Source organism: Semicossyphus pulcher, unplaced genomic scaffold (assembly GCF_022749685.1).
Source record: "Semicossyphus pulcher isolate SPU_LCO1_2020_fin unplaced genomic scaffold, fSemPul1.0.p SCAF_18, whole genome shotgun sequence".
Lineage (NCBI taxonomy): Eukaryota > Metazoa > Chordata > Actinopteri > Labriformes > Labridae > Semicossyphus > Semicossyphus pulcher.
In genome coordinates, this window is record NW_027211691.1 from 3,773,188 (window position 1) to 3,797,848 (window position 24,661).

General features: G+C 43.1%; 1 protein-coding gene across 1 annotated transcript in view; it reads right to left on the reverse strand.

The window, feature by feature from the left end:
- The window catches only part of mpp7a (MAGUK p55 scaffold protein 7a), a 158,388-nt gene that overhangs the window by 24,521 nt on the left and 109,206 nt on the right, over window positions 1-24,661 (reverse strand). Inside the window, exons 9-12 of the mRNA XM_069667718.1 lie at window positions 23,410-23,484; window positions 20,484-20,680; window positions 19,797-19,861; window positions 1,691-1,861 (exon numbers count right to left, since the gene is read on the reverse strand). Of these exons, the coding sequence (XP_069523819.1) occupies window positions 1,691-1,861; window positions 19,797-19,861; window positions 20,484-20,680; window positions 23,410-23,484 (508 nt within the window). The remainder of the gene's footprint in view (window positions 1-1,690; window positions 1,862-19,796; window positions 19,862-20,483; window positions 20,681-23,409; window positions 23,485-24,661) is intronic.

The window sequence follows — 24,661 nt, forward strand, 5'->3', positions numbered from 1 at the left end:
ATGTCATTCTGGGATTCTTCACTTCTTCACTGTGAACAATAAACACCCAAAAATGTGAAACTTAACCATACTATGAGAATATCCATTTAAAAGATACAGCCCCTTTAATTACGAATGACACATGCAATAGATATAATACAAGAATTGAAAAAATTATGGTCAGCAGCTTGTTATGCAAAGTATAGTTTTGTCCTTTGCTGTCTATGTGTTGGTTTAAGAACTTTGAGATCTAAGTCAAGGTGACTCAAACTGAATATGTAATGTGAATTTTTTTCTGCTGCAATTTTAGGAGTTGAAAAAGGGCAGAGTTCATGTGTGAGGCTGGGGAGCCTGGACTCACGGCTAAGGCCTAGTTTTAAACAAGCTTTTATAGCTTAAATCAAGAGCAGACTATTTGTAAGTGCCTAACGTATGAAAAGATAAAGACAGGGGCAGTTACAGAGAAAAGCACTGGAGAGAAAAGGCTTCTAATAAGAGAAATCAAGATACTCCGGGGAACGAAGGAAAGAGAGAGGAGGAGAGAAACATAAAGCAGATCTTGCCTTGGCCCTCCGCTTCGTTACGTGTGAAATTGTCCATAGGTTGTCCTCCAAATTATGGAAGTTAATTGAAAATATTTACATTAGCATGACAAGTGGGAGAGGTCCGGCGTCCTTTGCGTAAGGCTGTGACATGCTGGCAGGAAAATGGGCTTGCTAATTAGCAACGAGCCTGATGAAGTCCATGCTCTGTGTGGCGTACTTAAGTGAAGCAAGGCCTGGTCAATCAGGCTGGGAGCACACCTCTGCAGAGAGCATGCAAGAGGGAAAAATAAGACCTTGAAACCTTGTTGCCAGTGGTTTTCATTGCTCACAAATTTAAAAAATGCTGTTGGAATATCTGAATTGAAAAGACTGAATGCTGGAACAGACGTTTTAGGTCTCATTCCCTGAGTGTATCTCTCCTCCTGATGAATGGAAACAGAGTGGAAGGAATCACTGAAAATTAAGGGAATGTTTGTTCCATCTGTTCTGGGACATTCTTGTCATTTTTGTTATGAGTAACAAACCTAAAAAGGAAAAATGTGGAAAAGCCTACAAGTCACTGATGGCACGACTGGTCCTGAGAAAGATTTAAGTCTTTACTGTCGCACCTGGCTTAGCATATTGTTCCACCATTCACTGGCAAGGCTCTTCTTCCAACCACAAGTACAGAATAAGAAACCACTAAACTCATTTCAAGACCGTGGCACGTTATAAAGCTCTTTGGAAGCTTTGTTACAGCCGCTCCTCATGGCGAGTGTGAACAATTCCATCGAAAGGCCATTGAGAGCGAGGTGCCGTTAACGAAAGCACTTAAAGTGACGGATGAATATGAGGTCTGCTCTGTCGGTTCCACTGGGCGCTAAAAATCTAAATTAAGGAGGCCCTGGATGACTGCGTGTGAGTCCCCGCATTGGGAGAGTCGTTGCTGGGTTGGGGGTCGTGGGAGGGTAAGACGGGGCCACCTGGGGCTTCTGGAGCTGCAGAACTCTGAGTCACAGTCGTTGCTGTAATATTCACGTGTCGCCACGCTGGGAGGTGAGGATTTTTATTAAAATTTCAGAGGGCCAAATTTCACAACAAAACAAAGTGTGAGGTAAGAGGTAACATGAGAGCTTCACAACAGAGTCATTATTTGATGGCTTTTTTCAGTTCAGCTCGTTACTCACCTGATAGCACCACCAGCCTGTGCTTAGCTCCACTCTGCCTGCGGTACGGGGCGACCTCCTCGTACGTGGGCACGTCAGCCGTGTCGTACATTTCGCTCTTCTTACTCTCGTACATGGACTTGTTGGTCTTCTTGTCCCTCCTGCTGAGACGGAAGCTTCTTCTGAACCCAGCTGGAGGTCAGGATGAAACGACAGAAGAGGGAGAAGCAGACAGAGAGAGACGCATTAATCTAAAATATAAGCAAAAATAATGTTTGTGTCAGTATGCGTGTCTAGCGTGTCTGAATTCAGACACAACTCTATGCACACATAAGCCTGCAGCTGTGCACTCCGATTTATGGTCGTTTCAGTGTCTTGGCAAACACCTCCACAGCTTCATGTCCAATACCTCATATTGTATTGTGCAGCTCGTTTTTATGACAGCTATCTGCTGTAGGTGAAAGAAGAACAGCATAACACTCGGCCAACAGTTTCCCTGGATATCACACTCAAACACTTTACTCACATTTTCCCCTGGTGACATGTTGGGGATTTAACATTTCTTCTTTCGTGCACACACACGTCTCACACAGGCTGTTTTTAAGCTTTTTAATATGTGAAAAGCTGAAAATATCACTCCATTCTGTCGTTAGCAATATTTCATCTATAATCAATACAGGAATGACTCATCCTTTTCTCTTTGTCTTGAATCCTGTGGTCTCTAAGGCTGCGGGGAGTTCACTGTGTGAAATGAAAGAAATGGTCTTTTAAGTAATAGATTGCCACATTAAGTGAATTTACTGCTAGTTTGTTAATGGTTGTTCACATAACTGTCAGGCTTTCATTTGTAATTCATTCACATTTCAGTTTCTACGGAAGCCCTTAGAGGTTAAACGAAATGTTTTCAGACTGATGTCAGTCGTTTTCTCTCGTGAATATGACTATGATTAAAAAGTGGAGAAAATACAGTTTATGGCAGCAAAATCTTGATCGTTTCTTTTTAGTTCTTTCAACTTTTCTTTCTAGTTCCTTTTTTCTTCTGTGATAAAGGAGGACAAAACATTTTTCAAGTTGGAAAAAGGTTTTCTTGGATCATTTCTCTCTGTTACTTCTTTTTCGTCTGTGAAAACAAAAATAGAAAATGGATCACTGGATTCTTTTTTCTCATTTGCATTGAAGTGCTCCGGTAAATGTCAGATAGTGATGAGGTACAAGTGTGTCTATGTATGGGTGTTATTTCGTGCTCTTTTACTGGCCACAAAGGAGTCGAAAGATGTAGGAAAAAAAAAGATCAATCAAGAGATTTTCTTGGACTTCTTTCCTCTCAGTTACGTTTTGTTATCTCTGTGAAAACAGGTGAAAAAAAGTTAATTAAAGATAAGATAAGATAAAAAGATAATTTTTCTAAGAAACTTTATTTGTCTGTAAAAACAGGTTAGAAACACTTCATGACAGGTGAATAAATGTATTCTCTTTTAGGCTCATTTTTATGAGAAATAAACCTCACATGCTTTCAGTCCTATTAAAGGAGCAGTTCGCCCGTGGAAAAAGCCCCTGTCAATCAAAGCTGGTGTTCTCTTATCTTCTCAATAGAAGCAATAGTATTTGAAATTGATGCCACAGCTGTGGAGAAAGTTGTACAAACAGCTCGTGGTTTCACCCATTCTACATTCCTATAACACCCAGCATGCATTGCGCCCCTCCCTCTGAAAGGAACGGCCCAGCGAAAGACGCTGGAGTGAAATACTACCGATTCGCTGCAAGCAATGGCTCAGAGTGGTACAGGATCCGAAATACGACGAGAACATACCCTTGGATCGTCTAAAGAATCTTCGGGTCTGCATTTCAAAGCTGACGATCTTGAATGAGACATGACTCAGTTGTAAATGCATAATGTTTGGGAGGGATGACAGGAGAGCTGGCAGCGTTTCAAGGCACCTCACAGAACAAACGATCACATTTTACAGTTTTGATTTTTTTCAACTAAACACTGCAGACATCGGAGGCGGGTGAAGTGTAGTTTAGCAACCCCCGCCAGACTACGTAAAACACGTCATCTGGTGGAGGTTTTCCAGGGCCCATTGGTGAAGCTGATAGCGTCCTCCAAAGACAGAGCGAAATTGCATTTTTTTCTACCATAATGGCATTAGCTCCCCGTAACAGCATGATAGGACTGAGGTTGAAAATCGGCAAACTGGCCCTTAAGGACATGGGATGGTTATGTACGTATGCCTCCTGTGGCCAAAACGAGTATTACAACAACACAATGTATAAAAATCAAATCAAAATGAATTGTAATTTAGTCTTTCTTCTATAACTGAGTCACAGATGAAAAAAAAAAAGACATATAAAGATTTTGCTGCAAATATTCTTGTTTTCACCTGTTTTTAAGTCTTAAACAACTCTTTTTAGACTCAGGCCTCTCAGGGCTTCCCTTAATTTTCCATAGTGGTGAGGTTCAGTACTTGTGTGTCATTTTGTGTTGTTTGGCCGGCTGCAAAGGAACGGTTACCCATGCGAACGGGTCACTTTACAGCAGCTGTCTCTGCTGATTGGTTTATGCTGTGCATCGTGTTCTCTGAATGCTGTCACAAAGGCTTCCTAACTTACCGTTCCAAGAGCGCACACGCCTTGATGTGATCATCTGTGGCAGTATCAAAGGGAGATATTTACTTGTAATTTTAGGACTCGGGTTTATTATTTAGGGCACAGATGTTGGTTGAACCTCAGGAGAGTTTAATCTCCAGAACCGAGGATATCTAATATTCTATTTCTGATTATGGTCATGGTTTGTTTTCAGCCTTCCCTTTCATTATTTCAGTTTTTAATCAGTGATAAATTAACTGAAAAATATGACGCAATATGCCCCAGAAAGATGAAGCAGCATGGAAATTATGGACTGGGAGAAGAATCAGTAGTTGAAACAGCTCCTGATACCCGCCCCCTCAATACTTTCCACAACATTTTCAAACCACTGCGGGGCTCTGCAGACATGCAGCAAACAGAGGGAGTCTGCATTCTTCTCAGCTTGTTCTTTTCCAAACAGTCGCTTAATAAGGGATGAAGCTACGGACCTATGCTGAGTTACAAATGAAACACGCTGTAAGTCATCCGAGCAGAGTAATAAGGTTTATGCCTGCGCTTATGTATGCGTATGAGTGTGCACACGCGCCTGAGCCTAATATAGTGTTACATCAAACATTCAGGGCACACTTTGTTCCACTGTGGGCAAGTTGTGGCTTAAGTTGTCTGTGCCATTTCTCCTGTGGTTAATCCACTCATTCAGCACACCCCCCACTCTGCACCCATCCAGGGAGTATTAGCCTCTGCCGCACAGTGGAAAACATACACCGCTGATCTGCATTTCTCCTGTAAAGACATCAAAACGTAACCGATATCCACATGGGTTGACATCATTACAATAAACATTAAAAGTAGAAGGTAATGATATTCTTTTGAAAGTGAGCAGACCGATTTCTGAAAGTTCAAACCCCAAAACCCACTTTGGTCAGTCATATATCACAATGCAAACAAACTACAGGCTAATTAGGCTTTAAGTAACACAAGTAAAGTCATTAATTCTGTCTGTCTCAGAGTATGACCAGCTGCCTTCTCATTGGCTTAGACAAAGGTCAATCATCACTTGTTTCCACAGGGTAAGCAGGTGCACAGGGCTTCATTATGAGGCTCTACAGTGAATAGAAATCGACAGCCCTCAGCTGTTACCGATCACACCAAACTATCCAGACAGCTCAATCTTCCCGACACTGTTTTCTGAACTTGCAAATTTGCCAACACTCAGAACAGATCCAACACCAATACAGCTGTTTACTACCTATGCTAGTTGTAGTTACCGGGTTAGTTTATTTGGCTCCTAATAAATACCATAAGATAAATACTGAGGGAATCTTGCCCGAGAAACAACTAGTTCTTCTTTGGTGTTCTAAACAGAAGTTGCCATTGGCGGCCATAATCCATAATAGCCATAATTAATATTGGCAGCAGCCGACTCAGGTGGCTGCACATACAAATGATTTATGTTAAAACAAGTTGTTGTTTTTTTCAGGGCTTATAATTTGACGGTATCAGATTGCTGTTTAGACTGGCGTACAAGCCAATACCCTCCATGTTAGGCTGCATCAGAGGCCTTCTTGATACTGGTATCAGTATCCGAACACCAATAACCATCTCATCTTCAGTAAAAATGAAGACAGACGGGATTGAAAGAAAGCTTCCAGATCTCTTTCAATGATGAAACCTGCATGTTTGACATTAAAACCTTTGGTATGTTGGAACACCAACATGTTTGTCACAGGATGATCCAATCAGGCTTACGAGTAGAAAAGGAATGCGTGATATGTGTGGCATGGAGGTCCAATATCTCTTTCAACAGTTTGACAGGTCAATTCGCATCTGTTGACAATAGTTCTGCTTTGAATTTCCCTGGAATGAGAGCTGAGTGGTGGCAGTGTCCTGATGTGTTTTTCTGCAAAGGAGAGTTGTGTGTCTTGGGCTATGGAGTTAAAGTTTCCTTGCTTTAGTCCCACACACACGCACCTCCTAATGGTGTGCACCAGGCTGTGACTGGGTGACTGCCAAAACTGCAACTAAATACAGCGCGTACACACACAGTCTTTCACTCAGTCCCTCTCACACATACACAGACACTTTGATTCAAAGTCCTTTCAGTGTAACAGAAACATGAAAAAAGTGGAGGAAAAAGAGATGAGCATATTTAAAACAGTGTAAACACAAGCTGTGACTACGCACACACACACACACACAGACACACACACACACACAATTGCTTGGAAGTCACCAGCAGTCTTGCAAGCCCATTTTCCAGTGTGATACTATCTAACAGCCACGTAGGAAATTCAGCATATGCATAAAGAAAGCGACTCAGAGGCCTCCCCGAACTGCGAATACAAACTGCCCACTCGGACACACATCCTGTGAACCCTCACCTGTAGAGGAAATGGCTACAACTGTAAAGGAAAAAAAGTACAGTGCAGTAAAACAAATGTTCATAAAAACTAACAGATGACTCAGAAAAACTCAAGTCATGCATCTGCCAATGGGTGTCTGAAATAGGAGAAGCCTGAGAGCAATACAAGCATCAGGTCTTCCAGACATCACGCGTAGGCGATCAGCAAGATGACAACACAGAGAAGAATAAAAAATGACTGCCATTTTCCTTCCAATCAAGTTTCATTTTATTCAGAGAGGGAGTGCGGTGAAGCCGAGAGGAAAAGGCTCATAGTGAAACCACCTGTTGTGAGGCCCCGAAGCACTGAGGGCCTGTGGCCTAACTACAGGAGACCGTGCTGACAGCTCCAGTGCCATCCAGGCTCTCCCATCAGGGGCCCTCCCTCCTCTGGACTAATGGAGACGACATTTATGGAATTAACCAGCCGTGGCAGCCGGGGATGAAGAGAGTCTTACGCTCTCGGCCTGATGCAGCACGCTGCGGTTTAACGCTGTAACACTTAGTCCCGTTCGTGGGCACCAAATGTGGGAAGCATTACCGGCTCTCGCTCGGGCTCATTATTTGTGCCCATTACTGGCTCGGTGGGAAGGGATGAGGAAGGCAGCTATTGGGGTGGAGGATGCTTTCCACACTGTCAGCCATTATTACTCCAAAATGAATAAAACGAAAAGGAGGGTTGCTGCTCATCATAACAAAAATACAAATGTCTGTGATAGATGAAAGGACTGCTCTGCTTGGTTTATCACTGGTCTGCTTTGTGGAACACCAGGAAGCATGCTAGACTTTGCCTCGATATTTCAGCCATGTCACCGAGGGCCGTCTGAGTGTTGTGAAAAAAGCCTACAGAGGATTCGAGAGGGTGATGCTGAGAGGAAAGGATTCGAAAGAGGGTTAAAGAGAGGAATCAGGAAGGAAGAGGAAGGAATTAAGAGAAGAATCTGAAGAGGAGGGGAGAAAGAGAACTTGGAGAGGAATTAGGAAGGAAGAGGCAAGAAACTGGAGAGGAGAGGAACCAAGAGAGTTCATGAGAGGGATCGGGAGATGAGTCGAAGAAGGTAGAAGAAAAGAATAATTGGGGGAGGAATCTGAAGAGAAGAGGCATCAGAGGAAGAATCAGGAGGGGAGAGGAATCTGGGGAGTAAGAAGGACAGGAATAGGGAAAAGAGGGAAGGAATCAGACAGGGTGAAGAGTCCGGAGAGGTGAGGAGTCAGGAGAGTAGATCATAGGAATTAGGAAGGGAGGTGAAAGGGCAATTTTTGAGAGGAGAGGAGAGGAAAGACGAGGAAACAGCAGAGGAGAATGCTGAAAGGACAGCAAGTGAAAAGAAGGAAGTGGATATATTCAGACAGACCGGCGTGTGACCTTCAGATGCTCCCTCCACAATACTGCTAACAGCCATCTGTGAAAATGATTGGGACAAAGGTAAAGGGGGCTCCATGGCTTATCTTAAGAGTATTTGATTGTATCACATGTATATCTGGGAAACATCATGACAGTGTATACATACATTACCGGACCAAACCTCTGGAGTTTAGGGAAATGAATAATGCAAGTTTTCAGTCACAGCCAAGCTGATGTATTTCTCTCCTCCACTAATAAACACAAGGAAAGCAAAAGGTGCAGTTCGTGGGTGTGATATTTGAAATCCGTACGTGTAGCAGTCTACACCGTGCTGAACTCATTAAGAGTGTTATCTGGGGAGAACGCACTCTGGGAGTAGTTTCCACAGCCCCCGCACTAAGCACTTGGAAAGTGGTACCCAACCCAAGTGTTACCGGCTTTAACAGTGGAATAGGGCTCTAGACCTTTGGCTGCAAGAAGTCCATTTGTGTCGAGCGCTATTTGTTTTTCCCCTCAGTCATATCCCACAGCTCTTTGGGCTCAGGAATGTTTCGTCTCAAAATGATGCCTGATGCCTCGTGTGTTGGGGAAAAAAAGACACGAGTAAAAACACACAAGTACATGGGCTTCTGTGTGTCTCAACAGTCTGATGTTCAGGCCCAAAAAGATGCTCTACAACAAAGTCAATGTGCATTTTCCAACTCACCAAACAGCTGGAATGGATGGTGGCTAATGCTGATGAAAGCTCACTTGTCAAGTCATTGCATATACCCGCTCTGATTCTATCCAAATGTTGGCTATCCATTAAAATGTATCATTTCAATCTTAGAAGTAGATGTTTGGACCTACATTGGGGGAAAAACTCACTAATCCCAACATATTGGCCGAGGGGCTTCCACAACTGTTGAACCTGCAGCCTGATGAACTCATCGCTTTTCGTAAATGGAGCGTCAGTTTATAACACTTTTCCATTTTTTCCATAACTTGGACATAATTGGATTTTGAGAGGCTAATGGATATCCCAGCCCCCGTTTGTTCAGCTTTAACTGATTGGAGCGCCGACTTGCCCTTCATCCACCCATGCACCCATCCATCCGTCTTACTCTCTGGATCTTCAGTGTTTGACTTTTGGGATTACTTTGGTGATGTGTCACCACGTCTCTGAATCCCTATCACGTTCCAAGTATGGACTACCTGGTTGTGACTCAAGACGAGTGCACTGATGGACACTCGAAAAAAGAATTCTTGGTGCGTCCACATCACAAATTGCCCTGGGTGTCCTTCTCTTTTATAAAAGAAATGGGACTCTTCAAGCACTTCTTTCTAGAGAGGCCTGATAAGAAGGCATCACTGGACGCAGGTTTCCCCTTTGTGCTGCTTGAGACTAGGGCTCTTGGATTGCTTCTGGCAAAGGACCTTACAGACGTTGCATCACTGAGAGAGGCATGAAGAGAAAACAAACCAAAAACTAAGGACAACAACTGCCTTCCCCCTCCCACCGCCTCATTTATTTCCCCGTGCAACCTCAGTAGCATTACAAAAGCATCTGTAAGTTCTAGTATTTCAAACTTTTTGGGACAGGCCAACTCTAAATCATACAACCACATCCAACAGGCTGAAAAGCCATGCAGCAAGTACTCTCATAGAGAAGATGTTATTATAACTCACAATTTTTTTCTCATTCTCCTCCTGAGGTTCTCTCATTTCAGTTAAACTTCGTTCTGGGCTGCTGGAGTCGAGAAATGCTGCTAACCCGCGAGTGCTGGATGTTGTTTGGGTTCCGAGGAGGAAGAGGAGAGGCTGAGGTCACTGACCTCATGGTGGAGGCAGGGTGACAGTAAGGGCAAGCCTGAAGGGGACAGAGAGGAGTGGAAAAAGGGACTGGTGTTTGCCATACTTAGGCCTTGGGAATTGACCCTGATTGGGCTTGGCAGACATGGCTCAAACTCGGTATTTATAAACCTGCGTGTGCTCTGGATACCCTGTGAAATCTGAAGTTTAAACCTTGTAGTGTGCACAGAGAGCTCTGTGGCCAGTTCGCCTTTTGACCTTAACATCTGAATAAAGAAAGATTGGGCAGAGAAGGGAAGAGCGAGAGAGAGACATAAAGAGAAAATAATAAAAAAGGGCAGATGGACAGACACAGGATTTGCGTATAAGCCAGTGAGAACGTCCTGTGGTCCTCCGGAGGGACGATACCTTATGATTTGTCGGGAAAATGACAGTTGTAATAAAAACATGATGGGTAACATTTTCTGTACAAGACAGAGAATTGGAAGCAGCTCTCTGGAAGGGTTGCAGATCCAAAGTGGGCCACGGTAATTGTCTGACCGGGACCACATCAATGAGACCGGCTCTCTGCCGGACCTCCAGAACAAAGTGTGGAAAACAAGCCGTCCTTTTAACCCAAATCCTTCCAGAACCATTCTCAAAGATGTCTTCAGACCCACAGCAGAGGCAGAACAGGATAAATACTACATTCAGCAAATCCATGACATGATCTGCCAGTGCACTCATTCTGTCAGCAAGCAACAGAAATAGCATAGGCTGGTGTACCACGACAGAACTACTCTTTGTGTTGTTACGTGGGAGTCCAAGTTGAACCAGTTGTACCAAAATCACTCTGGGCTTTACAGGAATATGCCTAGCACATTATGAAAAACAATATGGCAAGGACTACAAAGCATCATCTATAAAGGGTCATCTATCTAAAGGATCGGGGAGGCATTAAAGGACAGGACACATGGAGTCTAACAGTCTTAGCCACTGTATTCACTCTATTGATGATCAGTGGGGCAGCGGTGAAAAGGAAGAGAAGAAGACAACATCTCTCACCTAGGATGAATCCGCTAGTATAGTCGGTGTCCTCTGGTGATGAGAAGAAAAAGAAAAGAAGCCAGGAGAGAGGCACAACATCAAGTTAAAGAGAAAGTATAACAGAAACCCAGAAACCCTCTTAACATGTGCTGAAAAGGTAAAAGTACATGAGAAAGACATACAGGTACAGTTTACAAGACATCAGATATGTTCTTTGTTATTCATGTTGATAACGTTTTAGTTTGACCAGAGCGATAGCCATAGATGAAGTGGTAAATAAGAGACTAATTATTACCTCCAGTCAATGATCGTCATTAAGCAAAGGAACTCCGACATAAACCTGCTTATATTGCATTTAGGTTTAAATCCACAACATCCCTGGTCATTGCTCTGGATGTGTTTCAGAACGTCTATGAGTAATCTAGTATTATGAGTGAGTGTCGGCAGGTGAAGTATTACAGGAGGTGTACACAGGATTTTCCAAATGAGGTCTGCTCTCATGAAAATGATGTTAGCTGGTGAAAGATGAGTCTTAGAGCCAATAACATTTAAACTCTCCCCAGTTTTAGAGGAGATGTAGACAGTGACATCTGATGTTCCCCTTTAAGGATGATTTCCTTTGACAAGAGAAGATAGGCCAAATGAAAACAAGGTGAATGGAGAGCAGAGGTGAGGGGGAGACGTTTCATTACACACAAACTATGATGAAGGGGATCCAATCACAAATGGTTTGACTGACTCTGCATTGCTGCACAGCCAGTGACATATCAATAAAGTCCTATTGAATGGGAGATGTCAGACAAGTAGTACCTTCGATCTCCTCCACTGTGAGTGCAACAGAAGCAAGGAATGGAATTGACTCAAAGTTAGCGAACATTTTGGTTCACACAAAGGAAGTTAGGGAAGTGGATGAGAGCATAAGAAAGAGGAAACCTACCAAACTCTACAGCCACATCGTCTTAGAAAAGCAAAACAAAAGACAAAAACAAGAGTTAACATCTTTTTCTACACGAGCTACAGTTAGGTTGGTTTGTGTCTCGGACAAATCCAGACTCAAATATTATTTTGAGTTGAGTCTCATACAAAATGGAAATAGTCTGTGATTCTATTTCATTTTGTAATAATTGTTCAGAAGGTGCATCTACAGTACAACACACATTACTCCAAGGTTATCACTATTGTCTCTTAAGGTAAAACGACTAAATTCATTTGACAAAGACAATAAACAAAACTTAATTCAAGGTCAACATTTTTGCTTTTTCCAACGCTTTCAACCAAACTTCCTCAGTAAGTGAAACATGGTTGTCATAATATATGACGACATTATTGTAAACCCAAAAGTACACAAGTTTTTTCTTTTCCAGTACCCTTTAGTTGTTCATGGTGCTCCAATACATTAGTGGAGTTACAGAAAAAAAGCTTTGCCTTATTGAGCACTTTTGCCTTGGACGAAATCTGCAATGATAAGGTGTGTATTTATACGGCACCATCACTGTTGTATAGTTGGTGCAAAAATTATGTTGTCGCTCTTTTGGTTTGTTTAAAGTCAAGCTGAAACGGCATTTGGAGAGTATCTAGCTTCCGTATCGTAACGTATTTCCGAGTGAAACAGGACGTGCAGGCGGGACATATCATTAGAGGGATTTGATTTGATCGTTGAGAAGTGGGCGTAGACAGACGTTCTCCACAGCACAGTAGCTAGCTAACTGACTGAGCGTTCTTGGTGCTCTGCGGTTAAATGTTGCAGATTGATTGGTTGAAATTGTTTGGTGCTAACTTACGTAAGCACTCGTGAAATTTAGTTTTACTGGAAGAAAAAATGATCAGATTTTGATATAAGAATACGAAGAAATTGATTTTTTTTTGGCCTATAATATCAAATAGATGCACAATGTTACTGGGGATGTGATCTAAAAGGATGAAAATAACATTTTTCATTTCACCTCGACTTTAATCTTCCATGTCTAAGACCATGGTGGAAATGCAGACAACTGGCTGAAGGACTTTCGTTTCTTTGAGAAGTATTTCCTGGGACTAAAAGTTCCTTGTACTTTGGGTAGAAATACTAAAGTTTAGATCTTCAGGGGAAACTTTACCCCCCAACCTTAGTTCTGTCTCTTATTAAGAGATGACAACACAGTAAACTTCATCCAGCAAAGAAGATCAAAAGGTGAAAATGAAAGCTCAGAAAAAGCTGGTAACCTTGAATTCTTAACCACATTTTCATCAAACTCTAATAATCAACGTTCACATTCTACTGAATAACATTTCTACTGTTTCTATCCATTGTTACCTAGGGAGACACAGTCTGCTGTTCGTGGTGCATCCGCTGTGACATCACAGGAAGAAACACATTTACATTCAACAGCCTCCAAATGGCGTTCAAACCAAGACATTCAAGAAACAACCGGGACCTTGAATTCTTTCGACTGGGATTTGTTATACAGTAAAATATTTTCAATTTAAGGTAGCTCTCCAAATGACTCCAGATGTTAAAGAGGGCCATCCAAACAGCTATAAGAGGACGGTTTCAAAATGGTAGCTGATGCAGGATCTGTGTGCATGTGTGTTTGGTTTAAGATGCCCTGAAACATTTGGAGGCACTTATAGATGCTTCCTCCCTTTCACATGTTCCCATTTTAGCCAAACAAGGTTAAATCAAAACATACATAACATCTACCACAGTACGGGGCTCGCCTTACAGCACCGTGCTCATTTCCCAGAGCGCACTGCAGCTCAAGGAGATGTTACGTCAGAGCCCACAGTTAATGACTAGCCAAAACAGCAGTCAGGACCGATCACTGCAAAGGTTGTTTCGTGCTACAAACATCAGGCCTGAGAGCAGTGATTGTTTTGAAGTGTGGAGCCAAATGTGTCTGCCTTTATCTGACATCTTGTTTCACATGTTAGTGTTCACGGCAATGTTCCTACTGATGTTGCCCTCCTCCTGCTCTGATGTGACATTTTAAGTTGAACCAGCACCTAAACCACATTTTGAGTAGAATGATTGTAGGATGACGGATGTAAACTTAAAAGAGAAAATGGGGACAATATGAGAATGATAAAGATATCTAAATTCCTTCCAAGTGCTTCCTTTATTACTCTGGAAGGCTTTCATCTGGTGCCTATCTTAAGAATGGTTTGCATTCCCTAATGGCCGTCTAGCCTTGAACACTAACATTCCTAATTCATTAATCATCATATGATAACACTGCTGCATGTCTTTGACAGGCCTATCTAAGAATGCTTGAATGGTGGACACCAATCTGACGAGAGCATATGTGGATGCCAGGCCTGCAGTGATGGTGGCAGCCAAGCCTATCATTTACTGAGCGGAAGAGAGACATGGCCGCACAGACTGTGGCTACCGACTTTTGCAGACACTCTCATTCATCCGGTCTACCACCAGTCAACCAAACCAGCCTTACTGGAGGCTTCAAGGCCGACTCGCCCCCCCAGGAAAGGGACACATACTTAGGGGTATATCACATATCGCCCACATACCAAAGATTCACCACACATGATGACAGAAGGGGTGACTTAAGGGTAGTGTTGGAATGAAGGGACAGGACTGATGCCAGAAAGAGACATAATGGGATTTTTAAAGGATCATTCAACTGTTTTACAACGTTGGTCATATTTTGTAGTTTTGGCCGTCGCTTTTTTTAGTAATGACAACAATAATTGCATTTTAGTAATTGCTATTATCATGATGTCATTGCAGCAAGTTCTGATGGGAAAAGAAACTTTAACAGTTAGACGATCAGACAGATTGTAAAAAAATACATAACAACTAAATATGAAAGTTGAACCAAAAGAGATTACACCCACAATTTAATTCCCTTTGATTCTTTGATTTGATTGGATACACAACTACAGCAGGTATAGTGGCTCCATCTCCAACGAGAAGTTGGTCTGTGATGGGTATCGCAATGTTTTGGGTATGATTTTACCGTTTGTGTTGATTTCTCTTCAGAATATATTTGCCTGTGACATTAATCAGTGTGATTCTGCTACTGTTGGCTTTAGTGATCAAATGTTAAATTGTATGTCATCACTAAACCTCATCATGTCACGGGCGGGTGTGGCTCAGTGATAGAGTCGGGTGTCTCTCAATTGAATGGAAGGTTGGCGGCTTGATCCCTGACTGCTACAGTCACATATCGATTTCTGTCCCTGGCCAAGACGCAGAAGCCTTTGGTGTATGAATGTCCATAGATCTTGATTGTAGATTGGCACTTAGGCCTTCACAATCAGTGTGTGAATGTAAGTGTGAAAGGGTGAATGGGACATGTAGTGTAAAAGCGCTTTGAGGGGTCCGAAGAAGCGCTTTATAAGTACAGTCCATTTACCATTTATAGTCGTTCTCCGTTAGAGCGTAAATGATCATCCCACTGAAAAGCACTGAATGCCAACCTCACAACAAACTACTTTTTGAGCAATTTCACAATTGTCCAATGTCGGAATTAATTTCCACCTGGTGCATGATGGGAAATAATTTAAACAGGAATCTAGCTGTATTAATTACTGACCCTGAGAGATACCCAGACTTTGTAAAGTCTTGGCGTTACTGACTAAAATGTCTTTAGATGTGAGTGAGAGGGTGTCAGACTTTTTCTATGTCTTTCAGTATATGCAGGCATAAATCCTTCTACCCATTAGTCACATAATATTGTGTATATATCTGTTGAGCTGTGTGGATTAGGTCAGGCTCGGCCAACTATTCAGCTGAGTATCGGTGCTACGCGGCTCTTAAAAAATCTTTCTGCTATCTTGTTTCTAGGGAGGAAGAGACAAAGGAGTGACCCCTATTCAGCACCCTGTTAAAGGCCCTGAGTTATGGGCTGATGTCACCCTCGCAGCTAGCCAGCACACAGATGGCCTTCTCCTTGAACTGAATGGACGCTGTCAATTTCTCTCTTGCTCTCCATATCTCTCCGTCTTTTTTTAAACAACCAACATGGGACCAGTGGAATTTTCCAAGATGACACAGAGTGAGATCTTTGTCATGCATACTTTAGCCTTCAAAGGTAGAGCTGATTATTCAGAGGTAGAAGGCATTAAAATCTGACTTTATACATCGTGCTAACAGTGTCAAATTAATTTTTTTTTTTTTCAGCTGCACATTTTGCGTGTCTAAATCTACTCTTGTGCCTGTAAGCATAGATGATAAATTGAACACAGGGGCCAGGTTCAGGGCCACTTAAGACCAATCTTGGGTGCCATTTCAAAATGCTCACTAAAGCGAGAAGGAGCAAAAGTAAGAGGGATAGTGCTGCTATGTATGGAGAGAGATACAGAAAGACCCCAAGGTGAGCGATAAGTGTGTCCACGTGTTTGGCAGTCTGCAAACCAAACCAAACAATCAGACAGTGGAGTGGTTTGCATGTCAGACAGAGGAACAGACATGCTGTATGAAAGCCCAGAGAGCAGTTAGTACGTCAGAACAGATGGGGAAGCTGGATGAACGCCAGGTATCGATGGAAGTAGGCAGGTAAGGCCAGGCTGTCAGCTCGAGATGTAAAATGGTTGATCTAGTCCCTGTACCTGGTTAATACTTGGCTGAAACAGGGCAACTGATGGCATTTTAAACAGCAGTTTCATAACCGAGGAATGCATTCATGAGAGCAACAGTGAGGAGAGGGATTATTTATATCTTGCAAATGTGAGGCGTAAATGGACACGGTTAAGCAACGCTCGCCGCAGCCCCTCGCCAAGACCAATATTGTTCCAGCCGACGGAGCTCCCGGGCTGGAAAGCGAGAGAGAGCGGGACCCCCTCCTCAATCACCACCACCGTCCTCCGCTCGGTAACAGCGGGGTCTCCAAAGTATCCTTCAATTAGGTTGTAGTTTATGGCCCCGGGGCGCAGCCGGTCTGGCGTGTACGCGGCCGGGATCCAAGCTTTGTCTCCCTCCATCTCTCTTGACCCAGCCATCACCACTCCACAGGGCCACATCTGCTACTGAACATGACCCATTGACTTTCTATTCCTCTTTCAGCCCATCAATATCCTGCATTTTCTATATTTAGTTTCTGAAAGACCCTTCACTTTTATTCAATGAACTAATCGATTACACTCCAACTGGAATCAAAATTTTTCTCTAATTGAGTTTTGGGGATTTGGAACAGCGGGCAATGAATGTGTGCATGTCTCTGCAAGAACAGAGAGTGAACTGTTATCATTCCCCAGTTATCCATCTAGTCTTAACGGAGGCCATGTCAAGGGACTTCCTACTGCGGCTGCTGCACACACAACTAATCCGTACAGTATGTATGACATTAGGAAGAAAGTATGGCTACAGTCAAAAAGAAACGTATGTTCCTTTGGTAGGGGTCGCAGCGCACTCTGCTACATTTTGCACCTGCCCTCTGTGCACAGAGCGACGGGGGAGTTTACAAATCCCATAACTCACAAGAGGAACTGGGCCATTAAAGTGAAATAGTAAGGGAACAGTGCAGCACTGTCTCACTTTTATTTTTTAGCCGGCTATTTTTGGCCATCCTGCACCATGTATGCCAGTATGTGGTTGAACACAACCAGGAAATGACAACATCCATAATTCACCCGAGTTTTTGAATCTGAGGCAGAATGAGCCCTAATGCTAAGTTTAGGGGTGGTCAGCTCTGTTTGGTTATTTCAGAGCTTCATATTGAAAGAATCATGTTACATTAAGGGCTCACCGCCATGCCGAGGGAAACAAGTTGTTAAATCGACATGTCCGTCTCAAAGCAGTAATCTACAGTGAAAAATAAGGCCAGAGAGAACCAGCTTTTGGTTCAATGGGGTCATTGTGGGACCAGAACCGGCCAATAAAGCAAAGTACAAGTGTAGTGTATTTTTCTGAGGGTTTATATGTTTGGGAAAAGCAAAAAGAGAACCTGCTGTGTGCACTCGTATTAGGCTGAAATGTGTGGTTAGGAATATAAAGATATAGGACAAGAGGACGAAGCAAGAATGCAAAGACAGTGGACAGAAGGTGTGTGGGAAGGAGTCATATGGAGAGGTTATTTTTAGGTTATGTAAGGTACAGAGAGGTAACATGAAGCTGAAGCTGCACTAAATCATAAACTCTTACTTTGAGAGCCGCATGAGCCACAATTCACGAGTTAATTTAATTTATTTTTTCAGTTTTAAAAATCACCAAAAGAACGCAAACTTTAAGTAAAGTGCACAATGTCAGTAACCTGCAGACTATGTGGGGTTAGTAAGTCCATAAGGACCCACAGCAGACATTGGCAGCATGTCGTCCTCCTCCCGGCTACAGGCAGGCACAAGCAGTCATATTGTAATGTGCAGTTTGCACTGTAGCTAAAGCCATATACAAATCAAATTACTATTTGGAAACAGTTTGTAAATAAAAGGTAATGTCTTTGTCGTTTTAAGGCTGCATGTCAGGGAGTCTCTTGTAGAGCTTCTCAGTCAGGTGCGGGTGAAAAGTCCCGCTGTGGGCCAAAACGGTCGTGGCATAAACAGCATCAGGAGCGTGGAGGCTGTGCAGACCTGGACTGCACACCCCTCAGGCCCGGTGTCTGGTGGGTTTGGACATGGGCTAACATATTCAAACGTTGTTAAGTCATAAACATTTGTTGATGGAGCAGCTGCTGGCTTCTTTTTAGAGACAGTTCTGCACTTCGGGTTCTAAATATTGACGAGATTTTCCATTGTTAACCACAAAGTCACAAACAAATCACAGTCAGAAAAGTGCAGTTTGGTAACATTCTTTTCTAGATTTGTATTAAATCTGAGCGTTAGCGTTAGCTCTATAAATCCAGAATGGTCGCCTCTGAAAGTTCACTCACTTCAGTCCTATTAAAACACCATTTTGAATCGTCCTCAGAGATCATGCATTATAAGATTTGCTGTAAAACTTGACTGCAGTTTTCTATAGGATAATTAACTGTAGAGAGGATTCTCTTTTCCAGCGTACGGGTGCCAGTAAGCCTCTAAAGCAGGTTCTGTGGGCCATAACTTATTGTAATTGTTTCTGTCACGTTCTTGAGTAACATGTTTTATGTCTCTTGTCTTCATTATGAAGCAATCAGCCTTCTTTGATTTATTAGGGTAATTTAGCTATAATACCTCCATTTCCTGATCCCCTCAATCCAGGCCTGTTGTAGCACATTGCTGCTGATGTGACCTTCCTAACTGTGAAGCACTGCCTGGCCAAGGTTAGGGTTAATGTGAGAGAGCTTCACAGGTTCAAAATAATGAGGCTGAGCGAAGGATATTTCTTCCAGGAGTTGTAGGGAACTGATTCTTTTTAAAAAGACTCTTTTTTGTTCGCATTTTAAAACCCAACCAGGAGTATATTTCAAAGGAGAAGGACATTAGATTAAGTGGAAGAGGATCTGACCCAGACCAAAGTGACTGAACTCACACAGGTCCAGAGTCGGGTCTCTGGTCTGGGTTAGACCCATGAGGACTTTGTGTTACTGTGAAAGCTTGCATCATACGGCACATTTATGTGTTCCTGAGAGCGCCGCTGAGCCTCCATCATGTCTGTATGTCTAGCATCAGACCATGAATCTGTCATTAGGCTCTCTGAGATGTGAGGAGGTGAGTTGGATGAGTAGGCTTGTTTGTGTTTTGACTGGAAGGTGTAAAGGCTCGGAGAGGTTTTCCAGAGGGCAATCTGCCTCCTTCATGCATTAAAGCATCTTCTGCGTGACTTAGAGCACATCAACACATGGAGAGGCAGAGGGGGGGCAGAGGGAAGGGAGTCTGACAGGAGCCTGAGCGAAACACTGAGGGAGTGAAACATGGAGCAGACAGGAACATAAGTCCAGACACAACATTTCCTCTGATGACAGGTGGTGAATCTGTACAGCAGTCCTGAGCATCATCCCTAAACTTTCAGCGTTTCACTGCCATTATCCCTTCCTCTGCTTTACCTCCCCTCAGCCCACCCACCTGTTGCACTGAGTTGTCATGTAGTGGTCGGTTAGAACTTATCACGGCAGATAATTTATGCTTACATGATCGTCGGCTTGAGATCTTCTGGGACGGGAGAGTGGCAACGGGTCGCGGCAGTGCAAATCTCCTGGAGGAAAAGAGAGGAGGATAAAGGAAGAAAAAGAAAAGCCACAATAAAACCATCAGTTTTCATGACCGCATGGGGAATAATAAACACTCCCTGCTATGCAACAGAGAACCCACTCGTCAATATCCACCACTTTCACTCTGTCAGCTGAGACTGGTGAAAAAAAAGGGAGATTGAGTGAGGGAGAGAAGGAGAAACACACTTGCTGTGGACAAAACTGCGAAGTTAAATTTGTTAAATTCTCTCTCTTTTCTTTTGCTCTCCTCCCTCGTTCTTTTCATGTTTTTTTTCTTCTTCGGGTGCTCGTGGACGGTGCCAAAAAGCTGCCCCGGCCTCCTGAGCTCTGTATTGCACATCAAGTGCGGCCGTCCGAGCGCACACTGATGTGCGATTTTCCATCCACTTGCTGTCCAAAGTGGATCGGTACCAGCACTATCATTTTCTGTCATTACTCATTTCGGGCCAGACATTGTGCGGAAATCCAGACTATTTTGGCAGTGTGAAGTAAGGAAAAAAAAAGAGAAAGGCGGAGAGAAAGAGAGTGAAACTTGTGTGACTGTGTCAGTAGAGACAGCCTTGTTAAGAGGCTACAGTAGACAGGACAGGCTGAGTTGTTTCTTACCTCTCCTGAAACTGTTTGGACGGGACTAGGCCGGCACGAGGATTGGCGTCGCCCTCGTGTTTGGCCTGCCACCAGGTTGCATCATCCTGGCTCATGATCTGAAGGATGGATCCCTTCTTGAAGGCCAGTCCAGCCTCTTTACACGGGATGGCTTTGTCCTCCTTAGGGTCGTAGTCAAATAGTGCCTTCACAAACACCTGGACATACAGCAGAGGAGGGGGGGGGGACTAAGAGCTGGATTGATGGTACAACAGGAAAAGCCAAAACGGTTCACTGTTCATTATCCCGCTCCATGGCGGAGAGTGTGAAAGCTCAAGGCGAGCCATCACGACAAATACAGAAGGTGCTTCCATAACGCTCCGGGGGATAATTTTAGAAAGGTCATTGCAATCAGAAGTTGAAACCTGCAACTTTCTGCATGTTGTTCCATCAACACTTAAGATGCACTTAACCTTGTCGCCATCATCTAAGTGTGACGAGACTAAAATCTCCTGAGTCAGAGACTCCAGTTGGAAGCGCTTTCTTCCACCATCTGAGTACAGTAATGTCAGGAATCTTTCCATTTTAACTCCATGAAAAGGAAGCTTGTTTTTTGTATAATCTTGTATAAATCTCTCTGAAATAAAAACTAACATAGCTAGAGCCTTTGTTCTTTGTGCAGTGAAAGGCTTAGACTTCCATGTTGTTGGTCTTATGTGTAGGTTTGCTGTTGACATCTTTAGGCTGCCTAACATGCATGCATTATTTGATGCTGCTTAACGTACAGTATAAGCTCAAATACCCTTTAGGTCGTACAGATTGTAGGATTTATGAAGTTCTTGAATATAGTAAATAACACGTCTTTACACTCTGCTCATAAACAAGTTCAAATTACTTGTGGAGTGTTAAGAAAAATTTTCTTTATGTTTCTATTACATAATACTTATTGTGTATGTTTGGCTAAATCTGCTGAAAAAACACAACAGAGTTTGGTACTTTCTGAATTCATCATGTGTTATAATGGTTATTTACTCATTCACTTTTAGATAAGGTTGCAGAGGTTCTCGGGATGTGATGCTTTTAATAATACTCCAAGAAATGACATCACCACAAGCAAAAACACCAATTAAGGCACTGGTGGATGATTTCTATTTAAGAGTTCTAGGGTGAAACAACAGTTGTTGAAAGTTGTTTTCTTTCTTTAAGGAGGTGCTCTAATTTCATTTGGCAGAGAGGGCCGGGACACCTCATCAACACAAAGAAGGTTGGACCTTATAGTGGAAAAATCTCCGACATCTTCACCCGACGTGGGCGGCGAGCTGCAACCTAAAGGGCCTTGCTGTGTCTTCTGTCTAAACTGAGAATTGTCATGATGAGTTATCACTCTTAAGACGCCTCAGTACACGTTGAGAGAGCAAAGAGAGGTTCTGAAGTCATCTGTGTGTGTGTGAGAGAACGAGAACATGAGAGAGGGACGGCAAGATTCAACTTTTTTGATATCCTATTGATTTAAGGAGTGCTGTGTGCCATGTAGTAAAATTATGTTTCAGACAGAGATGTTTTGTTTGGGTCATCTCAGCCGCTTTGGCTGCTAAACCCTCCAGCAGATTACATTCATACATCTACACTCCAAGATCTCCTGCTTTTCTTCTCTTGGCTCGGTGTTCTTGGCCTGTGCATGTTCAGCCACTTAGCTGCCCTTTGATGCATGCACAGTACCTGATGTAAGCGTGCAGGATATTCTCATGAAGAAGTGGCTGCGCGTTTGGCACTGGAGGACTATTTTTCAGCTGGAGGCCTTAAGCGGCCAGACAGTTTTAACCGTAAAACGATGACAAAGGATGTAAGTGACCCACCTTGTCCTGTACACCTCTGTTACACATGCAGGGTGGGCTGTGTTGGGAAAAATGATAAACTGCCTTCGACCTTGAAGCTTGAAACCGCTGAGCAGATCCAGCCTCTGCCTGCGCCTGATAGATGAGTGTTTGAGAAATGATGAATCATCACCGCAGTGGGTGAGGATGATGGTATGCTGCTCGGAGTGACAGTTAAACTATCTTCAGAATGGATGTCTACAAACTACTGTCTACTGGTGCGCTCCACTGTGGATATAATCTTGTCCTACATATGGATAGGTTCTTCAGCAAGTATTACAATTTGTTGAGTACCACTACTCTAACAAATTCTTTGATTCAGCCTGAAAGTTCCGGTTCAGCTACACATGTTAAAGAACTTACAAACTAACCTTACAGTAAAGGTCAGTCAGCGAGAGGCTGCAGCTGCCTCCATTGTTTCCGCTGTCAACATGATGAAAGCTTTGACTTAGGGCTGTCATGATAACAGCATTGCTGCAACACTAAGCTATTGACAAGCCAACCGAGGGGATGACAAGCCAATACCGCAAGCGTTATGGGTTTTCATGAAGTTAGACCCCTGTGGTGTACACGTCAATGTTTGTGTTTTGAATGTTAAATAAATTCATAATGGAAAGAAGAGTTAAGAGTATAATATTCTCTGCCAACTGTTTGATTTTGTTGCTGCAGAGTTTGTCTTTGTTCTTTGGTTGAAATATGGTTTCAAAACAAGATGGAGCCTCACCAGTTAGGGGACATTTGGATCAAATGAGAGGGGAAAGCCAGCCAGTTCAGACAGGGAATCGGCCAAATCTGAGCCAGAATAGATCCTCTGAATTTAAATTAAATTTTAATTTTATTTCAGGGCTCTCCTTGCTACCTATCATCCAGCTGTCAGAGCACACCTGCCCCCCCCACCAGAGAGAAGTCGCTGAGCAGCCTCAACTGGGACAGCTCAGGCAAGTGCCAGTTGAAAGTCCTTGTACATCGTTTCCTCACTGTGGCTCAAAAGCAATATGTATCCCCATTTATTGATTGTTAAGTTGATGGCTATAACCCAGTCAACACAACGACTCAGCCGGGACAACACCTACCTTTGGCTCCTTGGACGGTGCCTCCTCCTTGACAGCAGGGACGACTTTAAAGGTAATGGCTCCTTGTGACTGGGCCTGAATATTGGTAGACACCATAGATAGAATAGTTTAGGTACAAATTGTAGGGGGTGAAAGACTAAGTCATCTGTCCTGCAAATATTGCACAAAGTACCTAATCCAATGAAAGTCACATAATACAAGCACTGTTTGATGTTTCAACAATGGATGGTTATAAGGATTGGATGACTCTGCTTGGCAGGAACAGAGTGTGTGTGGGGGTAAGAGAAGGAGTGTTGAGAGCTATCATCTGCTGCGAAGGCCTTTGTGTCTGAGTTTATGAGACTCTCTCTTTCCTCTCCAGTGTTCCCTCCTGGCAGAGTTCAGGCCCATGATGGAGATTATTTGAGGCCTTCTTGGAGGAACTACTGAGCATCAATCTCCTCCTCTCAGCATGTGGTCTAAAGGCCAGGAAAGGCTTGTAGAGAAAGGCCAGTGTTTGGTTTTCAGCACAGTGATGGAAGGCACGGCCTGGATGAGATGGAGGTTTTGGCCAACTTGAGAAAGAAGTTTACTTTTGCCAAATAAGTGGAGCTCAAACACAAAAGGAACCCTGAAGCTGTGTTCAGACATAAAGCAAAACTATTTTACGGTATACCATTTTTACTCGTGCAAGTTTCACCTTAAGATGATGTATGTTTATTTGCATGGGTTAAACACAACCAACGAGTATCTGCCCATCCAGATGTGTCCTAAAACCAAATTCTATCATGTGTGGGTTCATAACATCACCTGGTGGAGCACACAGCTCTGATAGCTCTACAGCCCTTTCTCTCAAGGGACTGTATCTGAGTTAACTTTACTGCTGCTTCCAGCTACTTGAAGCTGACCAGTGCCCAGTTTGATGACCTCTTAGCTAAGATCAGTACCAGGATTTCTCTTATAGACACCAACTACCGGCTTTCTGTTTCAGCTGCACAGTGCCTGTCCATCTGTCTCCAATGGATGGCAGTTTCATAGTTTGAAGCAAGTCACATGTTAGCTGCAATCTGGCGCCCTACAGCAGGATGAACCCAATATAAACATATTTTGATAGACATGAATGTAATAAATGGTTAAAGGGATTAAATAACGACTTCATGATGCATGTTTGTGAAAATAACCCCTGCAATCTCAGGACTTCAGGGAAATCTCATTGTTAATAGACTTGCTCCCTTTGTGTCCTTGAATTGATTAAGTATGTAAATGTATCACA